General features: G+C 31.1%; 1 protein-coding gene across 7 annotated transcripts in view; it reads right to left on the bottom strand.

Annotated features, from left to right (window-relative positions):
* The window catches only part of LOC127698325 (myosin-VIIa-like), a 111,934-nt gene that overhangs the window by 57,408 nt on the left and 34,117 nt on the right, over nucleotides 1–20,409 (bottom strand). For 5 of the 7 annotated variants that reach the window (XR_007980794.1, XR_007980796.1, XM_052201719.1 and 2 more), the window contains exons 8-18: nucleotides 19,543–19,635; nucleotides 15,383–15,457; nucleotides 14,518–14,568; nucleotides 13,099–13,335; nucleotides 11,039–11,178; nucleotides 8,188–8,305; nucleotides 5,548–5,703; nucleotides 3,041–3,152; nucleotides 2,748–2,854; nucleotides 2,354–2,511; nucleotides 2,055–2,096 (exon numbers count right to left, since the gene is read on the bottom strand). Coding sequence is in view for 4 of the 7 variants with exons in the window: in XM_052201719.1 (XP_052057679.1) it covers nucleotides 2,055–2,096; nucleotides 2,354–2,511; nucleotides 2,748–2,854; nucleotides 3,041–3,152; nucleotides 5,548–5,703; nucleotides 8,188–8,305; nucleotides 11,039–11,178; nucleotides 13,099–13,335; nucleotides 14,518–14,568; nucleotides 15,383–15,457; nucleotides 19,543–19,635 (1,289 nt within the window). In the remaining 3 variants the exon portion in view is untranslated. The remainder of the gene's footprint in view (nucleotides 1–2,054; nucleotides 2,097–2,353; nucleotides 2,512–2,747; nucleotides 2,855–3,040; nucleotides 3,153–5,547; nucleotides 5,704–8,187; nucleotides 8,306–11,038; nucleotides 11,179–13,098; nucleotides 13,336–14,517; nucleotides 14,569–15,382; nucleotides 15,458–19,542; nucleotides 19,636–20,409) is intronic. The other 2 variants (XR_007980795.1, XM_052201722.1) reach the window with 1 other exon arrangement.

Raw genomic sequence — 20,409 nt, 5'->3', positions numbered from 1 at the left:
AAATTGTGCAGAATTTATCTTTGTTTCAAATAAAGAAATACTTGGCATGAGTAAAGTTTTATCCTGTACAGTATTATAGACAAAATTTCACATAACATTTTATTGCATATAAGAAAATAACCAATCAAATTTTCACCTTTTTATTACCTGTGTACAAGCTTTAGTAACCATGTAACCTCAAGTTTCCAAAATATTCTATAGAAACACCAAATAAAAAAATAATGTTGCTTTGAAACGCCCAAGATATATGTTTATGACCCAGAATTTTTTTACTGCAATGAAATGTAGGATTACTTTCCTACAACTGTCAAATTCAAGGGAATATTTTTTTCGACCCTTTTTCGTATGCAACCGGATGTGACGTACTATGATTTGGTGGTATTACACCTAAACATCTGATTGAATACACATTTCTCGGGATTATTCTTTGTTGAATTCTTAAATTTGTGGTTTGCTGTGACCCACGAAACCCACGAAAATTGGTATACAACGAATAAAAATAAATCCACAGTATATTTAAAATAATATTTCTTGCTTCCATAGCTGCCTTCAGTCACAAACAATTTCATAAAGTAGTGGCATAATTTCAATATGTGTGCAATCTTTCATGCAGTTTCAGGGATCTGGGTTGAAAACTGTAGGAGGAGTTGATTATACAAAATAGATATACATCCCACAAAAAAGAAAATAAATGGTAACGTGCCTGTCAATAATCAGAAATCTCATCAGTTTTTGTCTAGATTATATTACAAGTAGTGTTTTTTTTATACTCTTCAGAATTTAGTGTTGATGGCAGGTCTTGTGAAGGGGTGGGGGATTGATTAAAGCTTGACATATAGAATAGACATTATTGTTGGAAGATTTTTGTTCACACAAGATGGTTTTTTTGGGTTGTTGGGTTGCTTATCTTATTGATGTTATACCCACACATTTTATTCATTTTCTTTTAAATACTTGATTTTACCTTACACCAAAAATATTTTAATTCCAAAGCTGCTGACTTGAACACAAGTAAATACAATATATGATAAATAAAATGCATAAATCTATTTTCATACTACTTTTACATATGAAATTACGTGAAGTGTTTATGTAATCATTTATGCATATGAATATTTTCTGAATCATGATTATGATTATGTTAATAGTGATATGATAGTGAAAGTGATAAGGAAAAAATGAAATCTGTAATGACCATAAAATCTTTCAAAGAAATGAAATTTTAGAATAAAAAATATTCGTGCAAAGGATATCTATGAAATAATCTTTTACATGATTTTTAATATATCTGAACAAACCACAATACCTTGGATTCCTGAAAACAGAATTGAATTGATAAATTATGATTTTTGGTAAGATTAGGAATTGACCATGAGTCTCATCTTGTTGAATGGCCCACTGATAAGTATATAAAATTTGTAGATTACTTATGCAAGATAACATCCATTACAATTAAGCTAAATATATAGTATACTAAACACAGTGACAATATTTTCCTAAAACAGGTTCCAATACATATGATAAGAAAATTAAGGATATTTCTTAGTAGTCAATACTGTGAAGGTGAATGGATATGAAAGCTGTAAATTCTTGTTCTGTTTTCTTTAATTTTAGTATTAATGTGTAATGGAAGATAACTGAAGCAAGACAGCAAAAAAATGTCACTTAAAGACAAAATGTAACAACAAAAAGAAACTAAATACAACTATACGTGTATCAAATAGGTCAAGTTCTAAATTCAGCATTTTTTTGTGTGTTTTGTGTAAATATTGACTTCAATACAAACAAAACATTTTTTTTTTCATTATGAAAAGAAAGCTTTATTTGCAAATTAATGTCTAAAAGCTTTATAACTTAAGGAACCTTCTTCCATTGAACCTTACACAACTATGCCATCAAATTTTGTTAACCAGGCATTTTACATGACGAGCAAGAATGAAAAAATTAAGGGAACAAATCTTTTTTTCATTTTTTTAAATGATATACAGTAAACAAAAAGAAACATATATTAGACACACAACATCACACGAAAACACAACACATTTTTAACATACTTTAGTTGTCTGATTAATTCTGATCTGGTCAAATTACTGAAACTATATAATGATTTATATCAAAATAAACTCTACTTTCTTTAATTTTGTGTATATATGTAGCATTTTCAAAATATGTAAAATCTAAATTACATTAAAAAAAATTGAAATCTATATCATTTGAATCAACACCTTGGTACTTATTATAGAAACTAGTTGAATTGAAATTTAAATGAGTACTTTAATGTGAAATGAATAAGCTGATAAAAGCATGGAATGATCTCAATGACAAATCAAATAAAAGATGATGCAATACTAACTTGATCATATTTTCAATAGCTTCATTATCTGCAGCTTCTTTCTCCCTATCTCGTTTTTCTCTTTCCATTTCTTCTTTTCGTTTTCGTTCTTCTTCTTTCCTCTTCTGTTCTTTCAAACGAGCAGCCAACTTTCTTGCAAGGAATCCTCTTACATGACGCTTAAGAAAAGAAAAGGCAATATATGTTTACTTTAAGAAAAATGTGATATAGGTATTCATTCATCTGTAAAAGGACTAAAAAAAAATATGGAATATCCATCCGTGTGTAATTAGCATAATAAGTTTAATAATTTCTTTAATTTATCTTATCCAACAAATTAACATTCAAATTCACTCTAGAACTTACAAGTTAATACAGAAATTAAAACCTCAGAGATTTTGCCTTAAACACATACCTGTATAACAACAGCAGATCTTCTCTGTCTCTTAAACAGTAACCTAGATCTGCAGGCTCTGAAGTATGCTTGTAATATCATTACTGCTTCTCTCATTCTTAGGAATTCTGCAATTATTATCAGTCAAGAAAGTAAGTTATCACTTGCATAAGTCTTGGTTTAAAACAAATAAAATTAATTCAAAAATTAAACATAGAAAGATAATCCCATATAAATCAATATGGATTCAAAATAAAAATGGTTTGCTTTTACACTAAAATTCACCTCTTGAAGAATCAAAGTGTGATACTTACTATGTCTACAAGCAAATCCCTTCCATCTCCTCTGGATAAGGATAGCTTTTTGTGTCACGAAAACAAATCTTCTCTCTTCCAGTGGTTCAAATACTGAGTTCCTCATGAAAATCTGAAAATCATCATTTATGTATGATAGCACATTTAGGTTTAATAAAAAATAACTTTTTGTTTCCTGCAAACATCAAGATTCCATTTAAATATTGTCTTAACAGATGACAGAAAATCGAAGTTTTCCTTCTGTATTTTCTTCTTTCAACTGGCCGTCTATATGTGATCATATGATATAACTATAAAACAAAGGCTACTTAAAACCTAAGGTTAACCTGGCTATATGTATTGTGGCATATTGTTACAAAGAACTTTTTTATTGAAATATTGAGACCTCTGTTCTCTCCGTAGTTTAATTTTTTTAATTTTGGTATTTTTTGTTTTTGTCTTTTCAATTTGGTGGTTGTACCTTTGATCTATACTTTATTTCTGTGTGAAATATTAGATACCCTGTATTTATAGATTATTGATGGTTTTCAAAACAAGAGGGTGTTTCTCAGCTACAATCTCATGGAAGGGCAACAGCCTCGAGTTTGAAAGACCATTGATAATCTGTTTATCGCTATTTTGCCTATGACATCATTGATGTTTACATTGACAACGTCACGTGTGCCCTTAGTTTCTAACAATAATTTTCTATCTCAAGCGAGTAGCATGATATGAAAAATTATCCCAAAAAAAGACCAGAGGAAAAATACACAAAATAGCAATAAATCACAATTATTTACAGTTAATCATGTCTGATATAAGAACTTAAATCCTTATATCAAGATAAATATTATTTTCAGGCCAGGTTTTTTAATCTGTTGGTTTTTACATTTTTAATCTAAAAAGTTTGTATTGGGAGTGCAATTATGTATAACTTTACTTTGTATTCCAACTTTATTACATGTATTAGTGATTTCTGTACATACAATTTTTTTATTGGAAAAAGACAATAATAAGATTCAATCAAAACGTAAATTTGTATTAATTTATTTCTATTTACCCAGTGTTTAGTTTATTATACCATAGGAAACAGTAAAAAAAATCAAACAATGTGGTAAAATGTCATTTGTAAATATCCCTAAAACAAACAAAAAAAGCTTATAGTAATGGACTATTTACAAAGGTTTTGCTCCATCAAATTATTTGCATAAACTATCCTGATCACCTGCTAGATTTTTAAAATTTTAGAACACATAGATATAAGAAGATTTGGTATGAGTGCCAATGAGACAACTCTACATCAAAGTCAAAATTTATAAAAGTAAACCATTATAGGTCAAAGTACGGTCTTCAACATGGAGCCTTGGCTCACACCGAACAGCAAGCTATAAAAGGCCCCAAAATTACTAGTGTAAAACCATTCAAATGGGTAAACCAACAGTCTAATCTATATAAAAAACGAGAAACGAGAAACACTTATGAACCACATCAACAAACGACAACTACTGAACATCAGATTCCTGACTTAGGACAGGTGCAAACAATTGCAGCGGGTTTAAACGTTTTAATGGTACCAAACCTTCACCCTTATCTGAAACAATAGTGTAACTTCACAACATAGAAAGACACACTATAAAATATCAATTGAAATGGCTTAACTCAATCAAAAGACATATTTACACCAATGAACATACACTGAACAAATAAAATTGATCTATGATACAATGTAAATACAAAATAAATAAACTAAGGGAAGAATAAGGGAAGAATAATAAAAGTAACATAAAAGTAACATATCTATTAGTTAATGTGTTATCTTTTCTGGTTTTGTCTAAAACAACATTTAATTTAAAGGAAAACACTACTATGCAGATAATTTTTTTTTACATTTCAGAGATGAGGTCAGTGGGAATAAAAAAGAATCTCCCACTCAACTTAACTGCTGATTGGAAAATAGCAGAATACAAAGTGCTCTAATAAAAGTTATGAAATGCATAACTTATTTTTTGTAAAAGATTGTGTGAATGGTTCATTTCTGTTAAGTGGTTGTTGAGCTGCTGGAAAGAAGAAATATGCCCTTCAGTTCCCATTATATTATCCATATTGACTCCATATTTTGACATCAGATTCAAAAATGGAATAGAAACTGTACAACTTAAGTTTCTTCAAAAGAACATTTTAAATGTTTATGTTGTTTGTACAGTGATACAGGTGGAATTGTGGATAAGAGATGTGGGTCCACGTAACTGAATGAAAATTTATGATTGGCTGTACGTGCTGTATGAAACATCAGAAATCAGTATAAACCCAAAAATAAGCCATTCATAAAATATTCTACTGCACTGGCTGTAGAAGAGTCTGAGTTTTATCAGGAATGTTAATACCAAATGTATGATGTTCATAGATGGAACTTAAACGATGTATAATGATACTTATGTAGCACAAATGACACAACAACATCTATTTATATATCTATCAAATATAGCATTTCTCTTTACAAAGATCTTGTACATTCAGATTATTCTTACCTTATTTTTTCCAACTTGCCATTCTGTTTTTGGAAGATCTAATAAGCTTAATATTTTTTTTGAGAGAGTTTTTGGTTCATCTCCAGGATTCAAGTTTGGTGTTAAACACTTGTATTTCTCTAGGAAGTTTTCATGAGGCACATGGATAGGATATCCCTAAAATGAAAATATACAATCAGAAAAAAATCAAGGTTAGGTAAGAGTCTTTCAATTTATCTTTATATTATTAATCTATGGAATGTTTATGATCTTAGGGTTCAGATTTTCATCATGAATTGCAAGGAAAAAAAGTTAAGATTTGCATCTTGTCATAAATATGGTAAATTGGGCAATTATAATTTTGTACAATATACTGTGGATTCATTTGTGTTCAAGGGAACAATATATATAGTTTAAGGGGGGAAAATTAATTTGATGTTAGATTTGAGAATTTGTACCTTTAATAAGAAATTATAAAAAATGTTTTGTAATTTTAGGGTAAAATACTGATAATAAAAGAACAGAGTTCCAATGTCCCCTGCGTTGCACATATTTTATCTATCCAAGGTACAAGGGCAATAACTAAAAAAAAACTTTTTATAAATATCTTAGAAAAAAAATTCCTAAGGGTTCCGCCGAACCCAGTGTCTCGCCGATTTTTGCTGTTAATCGTAGGCTCAACAAAAATGAGGGAAAAAAAAAATTAAAATATTCCTCTCGATACTATCTTTTGATTGTAAGAAGCTTCTGTCCAAGTTTAGTAAAAATCCAGGATAGTTTATGAATCTAATAAATGTTTTAAAAACTTTAACTGCAAACTGTATGTAATGTTAACTGGAAGATAAACTAAGTCCATTTATAAGTAAAATACGGAAAAACGGGAACAAAATTTCCTTCTAGATACTAGCTTTTGATCATATGCAAGCTTCTGTCCTAGTTTGGTAGAAATCCAGGATAGTTTAAGAAAGTTATTAAAATTTTAAAAACTTTAACCACAGAGTGAATGTAATGTTTCCTGGCAGAAAAACTAAGTCCATATAGAGGTAAATTACGAAAAAAATGGAATTTTTTTTTACAAAATTTACTTCTGGATACTATCTTATGATCATAAACAAGCTTCTGTCAAAGTTTGGTAGAAATCCTGGATAGTTTAAGAAAGTTATTAAAATTTCAAAAACTTTGACCACAGAGTGAATATTTGTGGACGCCGCTGCCGACGACACTGACGGAATGTAGGATCGCTATGTCTCGCTTTTTGACAAAAGTCGAAGGCTCGACAATGAAGGCTTCAGAGCAAATTCAATGCAATTTCTGTTCAAATTAATATTTCCAAGGGACATAACTGTTTTAAAAATAATTGATTGGCACTGACTTTCGAATTTGACCGAGACATTGATGATATAAGCCTATAATATAAATTTCATAAAAATCTGGCAACAATTGTACACATTAGAGCCCTCACACAGCAATTTTTCATATAATCAATATTTCCAAGGGGCATAAATCTTTTAAAAATAATTAATCAGCACTGATTTTCGAACTCGTCCAAGACATTGCTGATATTAACCTATGCTATAAGTTTAATAAAAATCTGGCAATTTTCCATATGATCAATATTTCCAAATGCATAAATAACTCTCTTAGAAATAATTGATCGGCACTGGTTTCTTGAATTTGTCCGACACATTGATGATATAAACCTATAATATAAATTTCATAAAATTGTCAAGAATTGTACACATGAGAGCACTAACAATGCAATTTTCAATATAATCAATATTTCCAAGAGGCATAACTCTTTTAAAAATAATTAATCTGCACTGATTTTTGAAGTTGTCAAAAGTCAAAAAACATTGTTGATATAAACCTATAATATAAATTCCATAAAAATCTGGCAAGAGTTGTACACATTAAGAGCGCTCACACAGCAATTTTCCATATAATCAATATTTCCAAGGGGCATAACTTTTTTATAAATTATTAATCGGCACTGATTTGCACAACTCGTCCAAGACATTGCTGGTATTAACCTATGATATAAGTTTAATAAAAATCTGGCGAGAATTGTACATGTGAGAGCGCTAATAAGACTGGACGGACGGACAGTATTTCTATGTCCCCTGCTTGAAGCATATCATTTTGTTGTCCCCTGCAACGTGTGCTTCAAGCAAGATCTATTTTTCTTTCCTGTATATTCAGAAATTTTTAATATGCATTTATTATTGTGATTGTTGAGATCACCCCAGGCTTTAAATGGGGTTCCTGTTGCTCAGTCTGTAGTTTTCTGTTGTTTTCCTTTTGGCTTTTTTTGCCGAGGCGTTGTCATTTAGTTCTTCAACTTTTGAGTGTGATTATCCCTTTGATATCTTCTGCCACTCTTGAACAATGTGCTAGGCTATTATTGTAATTTCAGGAAATTTGCTGCTATCAAAAGTTAAAATGCAAGTTTTTGTTTTTGCGACTATTCAGTTGCAATTTTTGCAGTTATGAAAACACTACACAAATTTCTGAATTTACAGTATTTATGTGTATTTTGATCATGCTATATAACAAATATAATGTTCTCTATATTGAACAGAAATACCGTTGAGTGGTGAGAGATAACAGATGTTATGCACACAAGAGTTTGTTTATTTGAAATATACTGAATATCAAAGTTACCTCTCTTTTGATCCTTATAATATCCAACATTCCAGAATAGCTCAGCTGAGTAAGGACCTCTTTGTCATTATATACATTGGCTTTTTTGTCTGTGTTAGATTTAAGGCACCTCACATACCTAATAAAACAAAATAGATTTCTTTCATTCAAAATATTTTTTAATGTACAATTTCAATATCAAATGAACATATGTTGCATTTTATAATTAAAACGATTGCTGTCAGAGAGTTTTGCTCAGTTTACAGATTTTCTTAACTTTCATTTTTCCCCGTGAGAAGTTTAGCAAATGGAAAGTTCTGGGCGGAAAGAACTAACTAGCCGATAAGTTCCGGAGGAACTTATTAACTAGTTACTTTGTTCTTCCTTTGGTTTAAAAGTTCCACCGGAACATACCAACTAGTTAGAAAGTTCCTTTTTGCCAAATTAGTCAAAACCGGAACTAACAAACTAGTCCAAAAGTTCCAACTGAACTTATCAACCAGCCAGAAAGTTCCATTTGGAGAATTGATGCAAAGTAAAAGCGCAACATATTATATTTGAACCTTTCAAAGGGCAACCAAGATACTGATTACAAAAGTCAAATGGAACTTATCAACTAGCCACACAGTTCCTCTTTGGCAAATAAGTCAAAACCGGAACTAACAAACTAGCCCGAAAGTTCCAACGGAACTTATCAACCAGTCACAAAGTTCCACTTGGCATATTTGTCCCCAAAGAAACCCCTTTCAGTGCGTTGGGTATTCTTGTAAATTAATGATTTGCTCTTATATATACTGATACTCATTCTTCCCCCTCTTTCTACAAAAAGGACGAAATATGGTATATTCGGAACGATGTAACTAGTTGTTCTGTTCCGCCAGAACTATTCAACTAGCTACATTGTTCGGGGACTTTTCTACTAGCTACTTTTTTCCAGAACTTTTCGACTGCACTCGGGAATAAAACAACTAGTTGGAAAGTTCCATCGGAACGAAATAACTAGTTGAAAAGTTCCACCGGAACAAAGTAACTGACGGAACATAGTGGCTGTTACATGATCACATGACCCACTTAGTTCACGTAGAATATTAAAGTTTATTTGCAATTAATTGCAATCTATTCTATTTAATAAATAAAATGTATGACTGTACCTTCAAACTGGATATCTATATCCACAATTAATGAATAACAGAAGTAATCTTGCAAATTTTATCCATAAGCACATGTTAAATCTATTTATATCTACTTCCTGTCATTTAGGCGGGAAAAATAGGGAGACTTTGTTGTAGACATTGAATATGGTTACTTATAGACCTAAGATAAATTTATAGATTTAGGAATTCTTTTTAAATGGATCATGACAAATAAAAATTTAGATTTTAGTGCAGTATTAAGTCTGTATCAATGTTTGATTATCACCAAAGACAAGAAAGGTTAATATTTACATAAAATCTATGGCAAAATGTTTTTAAATTTATGAAAAATTTCTTTTTTTTTAAATTTAAGATAGAAACTGGTTGAAACAATAAATCAATATTTGTTCTTGTTATTTCATATCTCCTTATGACAAGAATCCTTTCACATACAACAACTTTCTTTCTAGAAACTATAAAGTTTTTTTTAAATTGAACATTTTTGGTCTCCTTTCAATGATATTTTTTTTTTATTGATCATGGATTTTATAAAAGATTTGATTACTTTAGATTTAGATGAATATTTTGTAATGAATCATGTTTTATTTATTTAAAAAAAATATTAAAGTATACAAACTGTTTATTGATTTACTTCTTTTTTTACCAATAATTTTCTGACTCAATGTCTACATAACACAGTACCACAGTGTTAAAGCAAAACAAGAGACATACTGCAGTAACTAGAAAAATAGCTAAGCAGATCGACGCGACACAACTGGTTGTATGAATCATTTCACCAAGCTGTCCACACACGTTACCCTGGTGCTATCCAAAAATCCTGGGGAGAACACTGACAATGAACCATGAAAATGAGATCAAGGTCAGATGAACCCTGGCAGACAGAACACTGTACAATCATTCCATACACCAAATATAGATGACCTTTTGCTGATAGTATATGATAATCAGACAAAACAACGAAAATTTATCATTGACCAATGAACCATGAAAATGAGGTCAAGGTCATATGAAACTGCCAGTCTGACATGTACATCTTACAATCATTCCATACACCAAATAAAGATGCCCTATTGCTTATTGTATCTGAGAAAAAGACCAAACCACAAAGACTAAACATTGTCCAATGAACCATGAAATTGAGGTCAAGGTCAGATGAAACCTGCCAATTGGACATGTTTACCTTACAATCATTCCATATAAATATCATCTTAAGCTGATCTATTGCTTATAGTATCTGAGATACAGACTTGACCACGAAAACATAGCATTGATCACTGATCCCTAAAATGAGGTCAAGGTCAGGTTAACCCTGTCTGACTGACATGTAGACCTTGCAAGGAATTCATATAACCATTATATTTATCCTATTACTCATAATAAATGAGTATTTCACATGACTAAAAAAAACTTATTCACTGAATCATGAAAATGGGGTAAAGGACAATGGACATATGACAGACGGAAACTTTGTAACATATGGTATCTGCATACAAGGAATGAAGCATCCAGGTCTTCTACCTTCTAAAAATATTAAGCTTTATACAAATAGTTTACCCATCCGCCACATTGTTATCCCAGTTTAGCATTCTATGACAAAATTCTGAGACTTTCGTCGTAGGCGAGTTAAAAAACCTAAATATGCATTTAAGTCCCAAATCTTGTAATTTGATTGTTTAATATCAATGTCAAACATGGAACATCGATGGCAAAATACTAACCAAGGATTTGTAGTGGTCAGAATATCAACAAGAGCATTCAACTGATGTTTAAATGTATCACCAACAGTTGGTTTTTTACTGGTTGTCCTAGAAATAGTTTGTCTTCCTCCCATATCTTCTAATTTAACTCCAAGTAAATCCTATAAAAGTAGACAAAAATACTTCACTTTCTGATAAAAACATCTACTTCTATAATCTTAATTTAACCTATTTTTATAGTTGTATATGTTTTAGTACTCTTTGGAAACTTGTATACCTTTGTAAATAGTAACTGTCAATAATTCAAAACAAACAAAAAAATTTCATTTGCACCACAAATCATATTTCATTTGCCCCAAAAATAAAACTTTTCATTTGCCCCAATAATACAGGTAAATACAGGTAAATAAATTAAAAATAGATTTATTCAAAAGAAACTTTTAATAATAACTTTAATAACTTTATAACACAGTTTTTGTTTGCATAATAAAACATATTCCTCAGAAATAAGTGATTTCAAAACCATAACGAATGCACTATACCCCGAAAAGTTCCACTGATTACCATGGTTGTGTTCGTTCAAAGTTTTTATTTTTTTTGTTGTTGTCCATATGTGTTGTTTTTCTGGCTTTGCAAGTTTTTTTGTACATCTAAACAACTTGTCTCCATTTTTCAGAACATTAGATAACCTATATATGTGGTCATAAAACAAATACTGTAACAGACTACTTTCCTGTATTTTTCTCCGAAATACTGTTTGAATTTTTTGGTGCAAATGAAATATAACCTTGTGGCGCAAATGAAAGATTGAATTATGTAAAAATTGGCACAAATGCAATGGGCCCAAAAATATTTCACTACTAGATGCCAAGAATTAATTGTCCCATTCAACTGTATTATATTGATCTTTCGTTTTTCTGCACATTGGCCTTAATTGATTTTTTTTGTTTATTAACTAAGTATTGTTGAAAAATTCAGATTTCAAATACTAACATATTTTCATACATATAAAACAAGGGAGAAAAAATAAATTAAAATAAATGGGGAATGTGTCCATGGGACACAGATGATGCCCCCGCTTGCATATAACATTATAAAGGGTATAACTCAAGAACTGTAAAAGTGACCCTACCCAAATTTGTACTTGATCTGAGTTTTGTGGTAATAAGCATTGTGCTTAAGTTTCATAACATTTGGTTGAGGCAAACCAAAGTTAGAGAACAGAAACAAATATTTCAGGAATTTTTCCATTTTTAAAGGGGCATAACTCTAGAACGGTAAAAGTGACCCTACCCAAATTTGTACTTGATCTGAGTTTTGTGGTAATAAGCATTGTGTATAAGTTTCATAACATTTAGTTGAGGCAAACTAAAGTTAGAGAATGGAAACAAAAATTCAGCAATTTTTCCATTTGTAAAGGGCATAACTCTAGAATGGTATAAGTGACGCAACCAAAATTAAAACTTGATCTGTGTTTTGTGGTAACAAGCATTGTGTATAAGTTTCATAACATTTGGTTGAGGCAAACTAAAGTTAGAGAACGGACACGAAAAATTCAGCAAGTTTTCCATTTTTAAAGGGGCATTACTCTAGAACGGTGAAAGTGACGCCACCAAAATTCAAACTTGACCAGTGTTTTGTGGTAATGATTATTGTGTATAAGTTTCAAAACATTTGGTTGAGGCAAACTAAAGAAAGAGAACGGAAACGAAAAATTCAGCAATTCCATTTGTAAAGGGGCATAACTCTAGAACGGTAAAAGTGACGCCACCAAAATTCAAACTTGATCTGTGTTATCTGGTAATAAGCATTGTGTATAAGTTTCATAACATTTGGTTTAGGCAAACTAAGTTAAAGAACGGAAACCAATTTTGGGATGTACGGAAGGACGTACGTACGTACAGACGGACAAGAGTAAAACTTAATGCCCCCTCCGCTACGGCAATGTACGAATGTACGATTAATTTTATACAGACGATTTAATTTATAGGCGTTCTTACTTTAATCTTTCCATAAAGAAACTTGCATGACAACACTATATGTATCTAAACTTAAAATGTATCAAAAGATAAATATCATACCTGAAATCTGGTTAAATCTTGAACAAAAACATTAACAGAATTATGCATCATTTCAAACAGCATGTCTTGTTGTGTGTCTTTGTTTTTATCAAGGAAGCCCTGGACTTTATATGTAACAGCACCAGCATAATGTTGTATACCAAACTCTACTTCCCACATCCTCCTGTCTCCTTTTATATAGCAAGGATGGCTCTCAAAAGCTTCATGTTGCTTTGTTATATAGGATTTGTCAGTACCCTAAAAAGAAAATATAGTCCCATATCATAAATCTTTTTTCAAAGAATGTAATTAATAGCACCTATCTAATGAGTCAAGCCCTTTAAAACCGAGTTTTAGTTTGTTCTAAAGTTGTGCAGTTTTTCACTATATCAGATTAGGGAAGGATTCTGTGCCACAAACATGTTTAGTCTAGTCACATTCTTTAGTGCCTGTCCCAAGAAAGAGCCATCAATACAATGGTTGTTGTTGGTCACTGTCTACAATAAGTGTTTTTCACATGTTATAGAATAGACTAGGTTGTTGGTTTTCTTTTCAATCATCTAACACTTTGCCATCCCAAGATAATAACAGTTTACTGTAAGGTATTGGTCTCACTCATTTTTGAAAGGCTACAGTAGTACACATCTTTGTGTTTCTGGTCTTTGGAGGATAGCTGTCTCTTTAGCAGTCTTAACATGTCTCTTTCTTATTATATATTACAATTTGCTATAAAATTAGTTTCAATGGTTTATTCTAATTAATATTTAGTATGTTTTTAAAATATGTTAGTAAACCCAGTTTTTCAAACAGCAACTGAAATGAATAACAAAACCTCTGTAAATGAAAACTAAAAAAATCTATAGCTTATTTTCAAAGTGAGTAAATACAAAAACTATTTAGCTTACATTCAAGCAGGCATTAAAGCAGCTCTTCCATACAAGGAATGGTTAGATCAAGAAAATAGTACAATATATTCAATGACAAACAGTAATTTTTCTTATGCAAAAACCTGGAAATTTCAACTGTGAATGCTCATTCTACCTCTTTAACAAATCATGGGGTTTCTGTGGTGTCCCAATTGCTCTCATTATGGCTAGTTAAGTTTTAGACATTCAATGTTAGTTTCTTTCCTGGGCTAATACTTTTCATAGATATTATGATTAAATATTTTAAATTCCAATAAATATTTGTTGGGAATAACTTAATTAAGTTTCTTATATTTATGTCTGGAGGCAATTCACATAAATGAAATCTTTTTCTTTGTCAAAGTCAAATTTCAGAATAAATTATCAATATTTTGCTTTGAATATTTCTCTTGAAAAAAAAAAAACCAAAGTAACATATATGTGGATGGGCAAAAGACATATCAAAATAAAACAAATTGCACTTAAATCCATCACATTAAAAAAACAAAAAATTGTCTACATCTAATGCTCTTACCTGAGGAAATCTACATTCTTCATCTACACTTTTTAAGATACATCTTGGGGACTGAAAAATAAAAAATAAAACTGTTTAATTTGTAATATATGATGCATACATAAAAATCACACAATTCAGTATAATCTTCATCCTTAAAACTAGTATTGTATTGTCCTACAAAGGCTGGCAGGTCGATAATGTTTTCATTGTTATTTGCCTGCAATAGTATAACTTGCAAGTTGAAAATGCTTTAGGGATTTTTATGTCTAATTGTATCCAGATTATTCAATAGGACTTAACATTACCTTATTATACCAAGCATTGATGAAGATTGGCTGTAAAACTCTTGTTGTGCAGAAGGAATATCTTACAAAAGATAGTTTCAAACTAAGTAACATGTCAAACCTATAAATTATAAGTACAGTGTATGTTTTGAAGCAACTCCAGGTTTATTTGTCCTTTAGTTCATATTGTTTTCCTTTCACAAGTATGTTGTTAATACTAAAATACTTTCACAAGTATGTTGTTAATACTAAAATAAAGCTCTTTGTTCTTGGTTTCCATGTAAGGTACAACAAAACAGTAAGCATCATAATCCCATTTATATATATATATATATATATATATATATATATATATATATATATATATAAACAAAAAGTGTGCTTTACTTTAAAATATGTCTATTTTTATGCCAAATTAGATTTTCTTCATTTTATTTTATTCTATTGTCAATTTCAAGGGTATTTTGGTATAACAAAAGGAATGTGTACATATCCCATACATAATTGAAATAAGAATAAAACATTCTACTTTAATTTAGAACTGTTTAAAAATCAATTAATTCTGAAAAAATGTTAAATTGTATACAATAAAAACAAACCTTTTCGATGAGCTCTAAACATGGTGAATTATCAGTGAATGTGATGTGTGCAAACTCTATTTCTTCTTCTTTATACTGAAAGGGAAACAGTAAACATTTAAGAAAATAAAAAGAAAGCTAAAATGGAGGCTTTAAAAAGTCTTTGTCACTCATCTTGATCTATGTGCATCTTCAACAATAGCCATTCTCCAACATAGTAGACTAAAATATAATTCATGACTAAAATATCTTTTTTGTTGATCGTGTATATTTTCAACAAATGACACAAAAATTGGGTAAAAAATCATAATTCAAGAGCAATAACTCCTATTTCAGCTACATTGTATTTGACTTATTTGTACAACTACATGTAATTTCGTTATTTACAACTTTACTCCATCTTATATAATTTCTGCACAAAACACAAAAATTGTCAATTAAGGACAACAACTCCAATAAGAATTTGTCTGACAAGTTTGGTAAAAATAGACCGTAGGTAGATCTTCTAGCATTTTATATCTATATTTTAATTTTTAGTTTTGGTAGCCATGTTGGTTGGCAGACAGGATCATCAGACACATTAGCAAGACACACCAAGGATGATTGTGGCCAAGTTTGGTTTTAATTTGCCAGGTTGTTTTAAAGGAGATTTTTGTAAAATTTAATTTACAATGACAACAATCATGACAATGGACCATGACGGAGGATAGATGACACATAATGGCAAAAGCTGACAGTGGGTCACATCATTTAAAACAACTTCTATGGTAACAAGAAATGATTGTAACAGGATGCTGTTACGAAGTCTCCCAAACGAAGCTCCCATAATTCGTAATTCCCAGGGTCGCCTGACATTCGGCAAAGTCCAGTGAAAATTAGTTTGGTCCAGTAAAGTTATATGCATTAGTGATGCCTGGGGACTAACCCTTTATATATCATTCAAATCATCTTGGCATGACAAACCAGAATATATATGGTTTAGGGGTGGGGATCTCGACCATTTACAAGATATTAGAACTTTTTCAAATGGCAGGGGGTCAGGATGACCCCTGGGGACTAACCCTGTATATCATTCAAACCATCTTAGCATGACAAACGAGAATATATATGGTTTAGGGGTGGGGATCTTGACCACTTACAAGATATGAGAACTTTCTTAAATGGCATGGGGTGGGGGTGACCCCTGGGGACTAACCCTGTATTTCATTTGATTTGCTTTATCATGACAAACCAGAATATATATGGTTTAGGGGTGGGGATCTCGACCATTTACAAGATATTAGAACTTTCTCAAATGGCAGGGGGTCGGGATGACCCCTGGGGACTAACCCTGTATATTATTCAAACCATCTTAGCATGACAAACGAGAATATATATGGTTTAGGGGTGGGGATCTTGACCACTTACAAGATATTAGAACTTTCTCAAATGGCATGGGGTGGGGGTGACCCCTGGGGACTTACCCTGTATTTCATTTCATGTGCTTTATCATGACAAACCAGAATATATATGGTTTAGGGGTTGGGATCTCGACCATTTACAAGATATTAGACCTTTCTCAAATGGCAGAGGGTCGGGATGACCCCTGGGGACTAACCCTGTATATTATTCAAACCATCTTAGCATGACAAACGAGAATATATATGGTTTAGGGGTGGGGATCTTGACCACTTACAAGATATTAGAACTTTCTCAAATGGCAGGGGGTCGGGATGACCCCTGGGGACTAACCCTGTATATCATTCAAACCATCTTAGCATGACAAACCAGAATATATATAGTTTAGGGGTGGGGATCTCGACCATTTACAAGATATTAGAACTTTCTCAAATGGCAGGGGGTCGGGATGACCCCTGGGGACTAACCCTGTATATCATTCAAACCATCTTAGCATGATAAACCAGAATATATATGGTTTAGGGGTGGGGATCTCGACCATTTACAAGATATTAGAACTTTCTCAAATGGCAGGGGGTCGGGATGACCCCTGGGGACTAACCCTGTATATCATTCAAACCATCTTAGCATGACAAACCAGAATATATATGTTTTAGGGGTGGGGATCTTGACCACTTACAAGGTATTAGAACTTTCTTAAATGGCAGGGGGTGGGGATGACCCTTGGGGACTAACCCTGTATTTCATTTAATGGGTTTTATCATTTAGAACATTTTCAATTAAAAAGATTGTGTCTATTACAAACGGTTTTCAATTTATAATCATTTGAAAATTTAAAAAAATAAAATCCCATAGGGTTCTATAGTAAAACCCTCTTTTCTTTTTGCCCCTCAAAGTACCCCTTAATAAACCCCATTGCACAAACAAAACCCTGATTGCACCACTAGACATGTTAGTCTAACATATTGTGAAACCCCAAGTTCATCTGACAAGCGGTTTTGGAGAACGGGTGCGGACAAGTTCAAATTTAAAAGCGGCGGAAGAGAAAGAGGAAGAGGAAGAGGAAGAAGAATAATAATAATAATAAGAACTGAGCAAAAACAATAAGTCTTCCCAAACTTCGTTTGGGAGACTTAACTAGAGGATAGCGTTGGGAGCCAAGTAAATTGAGATGCAAATAAGAACTCTTCTCAAAAGTAGTGAATGTTATTTAATATAAACATAGCTTAAACCCACTGAGGGCAAATTTTCTGATGCACCACTAATTCCTCACCAAACCCCAAGGGATTTTAAGGAAGTGATGAAACAATTTTTGTACATATGCACAGGGTTGGCTCAGTTGAATTAGGTTTTTTACCATGGCTTTTATTATAGGATTTTCTTCCTTGTACCTTACACACCTTTTAGTAGTGGTAAATAATCATGCATAGTTTCATTACCCAACTCAAAGGGGTTTGAAAGTTAGAGTGGAACTGGTTTTTGAACATACATGTCTATACAAGGGTGACTAAGTTGAACTAATTTTTACCATGACTTTCACTGTATGGTTTTTCTTCCTTATTTGCAACACACCTTCTAGTAGTTGTGAATAATCATGCCAGGTTTTATTACCCTACTTCAAGGGGTTTGAAAATAAGAGACCTAACATGATTTGTTGTGGATGGATGTAATTATGCATGCTTACTATCCAACTGATATAAGTATTCTTTTTTTATAATAATTTACTCATTTAATATGCTTTACCTCATTTGACCTTGTCATGAAAACAAATCATATTTTTTTTATCTATTACTTTAAAAATAATATATTTGGAAGTCTATTATTCCTTGTAATGGCAGGCAAATTTACATTAATTACAGAAAATATTCTAGAATTTTCACATTTGAGAACAAATATAATGAATGCGATTATTGAACAGCTTCTTAGGTTCAACAGTTATACAAAGGAGAAGGTAAAATTTTAAGGCTTATTTGGTCATGCATTCTGATAATTCACCAGATAGTAAAAAAATGATTGTTTTTCAGAAAATGAAAGTACATGTCATAAGGAAGAAGTGACAGTTTTAAGCAGAAAATTCACAATTTCACTGAATTCAATCTCATTTGCACATGTTGAAGGCTATATAACCCATTAGAAGGAAACTATTTCAAACAATACTTCAATGTTTTATTAAGTACAAAGATTCAAAGTTTCATTTTGCAAATTTGAAAAAAAAAAAAACATTTATTTTTTAGGCTCAATTTTACCACCCATATTATACCCAATCAACTGAGAGACTGTATTTAAATAATACAGACAGTTTTGGTGAGAGGTTATATAAGAAAGAAATTGTTGTTATAATGAACAAAGAAGTTGATATTTTACAGTGACTTAAGATATGATAACTATATAAATGTGTATAATTCAAAGAGGAATAACTCTACTGTACCTAAGTTTTTGAACTTTTCACCTTTTCAATTAAACATTTTTAGAAAGCTAAAAATCAATATTTTTGTCATGAATATTTCATGCATTTGTTTTTCTGTTTTTTTTTTACTTATCAATAGTTTGTAAGTAATGGTTGAAGTCTAAAAAAACTTTTTCAACACAGGTGTGCCAAAAAATAACCTACTATATTTTTGTTGTTATTGATAATAAATTTTTGTCTATTTTGAATTAAGGTATATTTGGGAATATACATTTACATCATAAAACCACAGCCCTGTATAACCTGTGGTTTTTATTTGACAGTACATATTTTAAATTACCACCAGATCAAAGAAACACCTTATCTTTTCACTTACTATTTCCTGTTCTATAGCAAATACATAATGATTGAAGAATCTGTGCAACTTTTCGTTGGTATAGTTAATGCAGAGCTGTTCAAAACTGTTTATCTGAAATGAGATAAAAGCTACATCTGCTTAATCACTGCTATATAATATAAGGAAGCTAAAGTATTCGCCAGAGCTTTACTCTTGTTGCTAATCACCATATCAATAACCTATAAATTATATTAATATTCAATATACAACTAATATTGATAAAAAATATTTATTAAAAAAACAAACATAATGGGTTACTGTTGAACAGTTATTTGAAATGGGGGTTATAAGTTCTGGGTAAAAAAAGGTATAGTTTTGCGCTAATTTTTTTTTAATAAAAAGTGAAATAAAATCTTCATAATCTTTAACGAGGATAATATATGACCATATACATGCAATTTAGACATTAAAAATACTTTATGGATAATTTTTAATTTGTAAAGTGAAATATAGTACTCTAATGTTACACAGTCACTTGACATATTTGGAAATTTTGTCAAACTGTAAAAGTGACTTTTGTAACCAGGTTGAGGGCAATACGAAATAACTGATCATACTTTGTCTTTAGAAGATAAATTTTGCTATGAAATAACTCATAATAAATACTGTAAATCTGTCCTAGGACTAAAAAAACACTTGTAATATTTCAGCCTAAACAGAACTGGGCAGACTTTCTATGGCTTCATTTCTTAAACCACAAGTTATGTTATAGTTCTGTAGATTTCATACCCATGATATTAATCCTCTGTTTAAAGAAGCCTATGAATTAAAAAACTTCCTGCATAATGATGGTATTCATAGTTGGTATAGTTTAGCTCTAAATATATTTAGTAAGGCCGGATTAGA

Source organism: Mytilus californianus, unplaced genomic scaffold (genome assembly GCF_021869535.1).
Source record: "Mytilus californianus isolate M0D057914Y unplaced genomic scaffold, xbMytCali1.0.p SCAF_4, whole genome shotgun sequence".
NCBI classification, from domain to species: Eukaryota; Metazoa; Mollusca; class Bivalvia; order Mytilida; family Mytilidae; genus Mytilus; species Mytilus californianus.
Note: the sequence above shows the minus strand (reverse complement) of the source record. Positions and strands in the feature narration are given on the sequence as shown.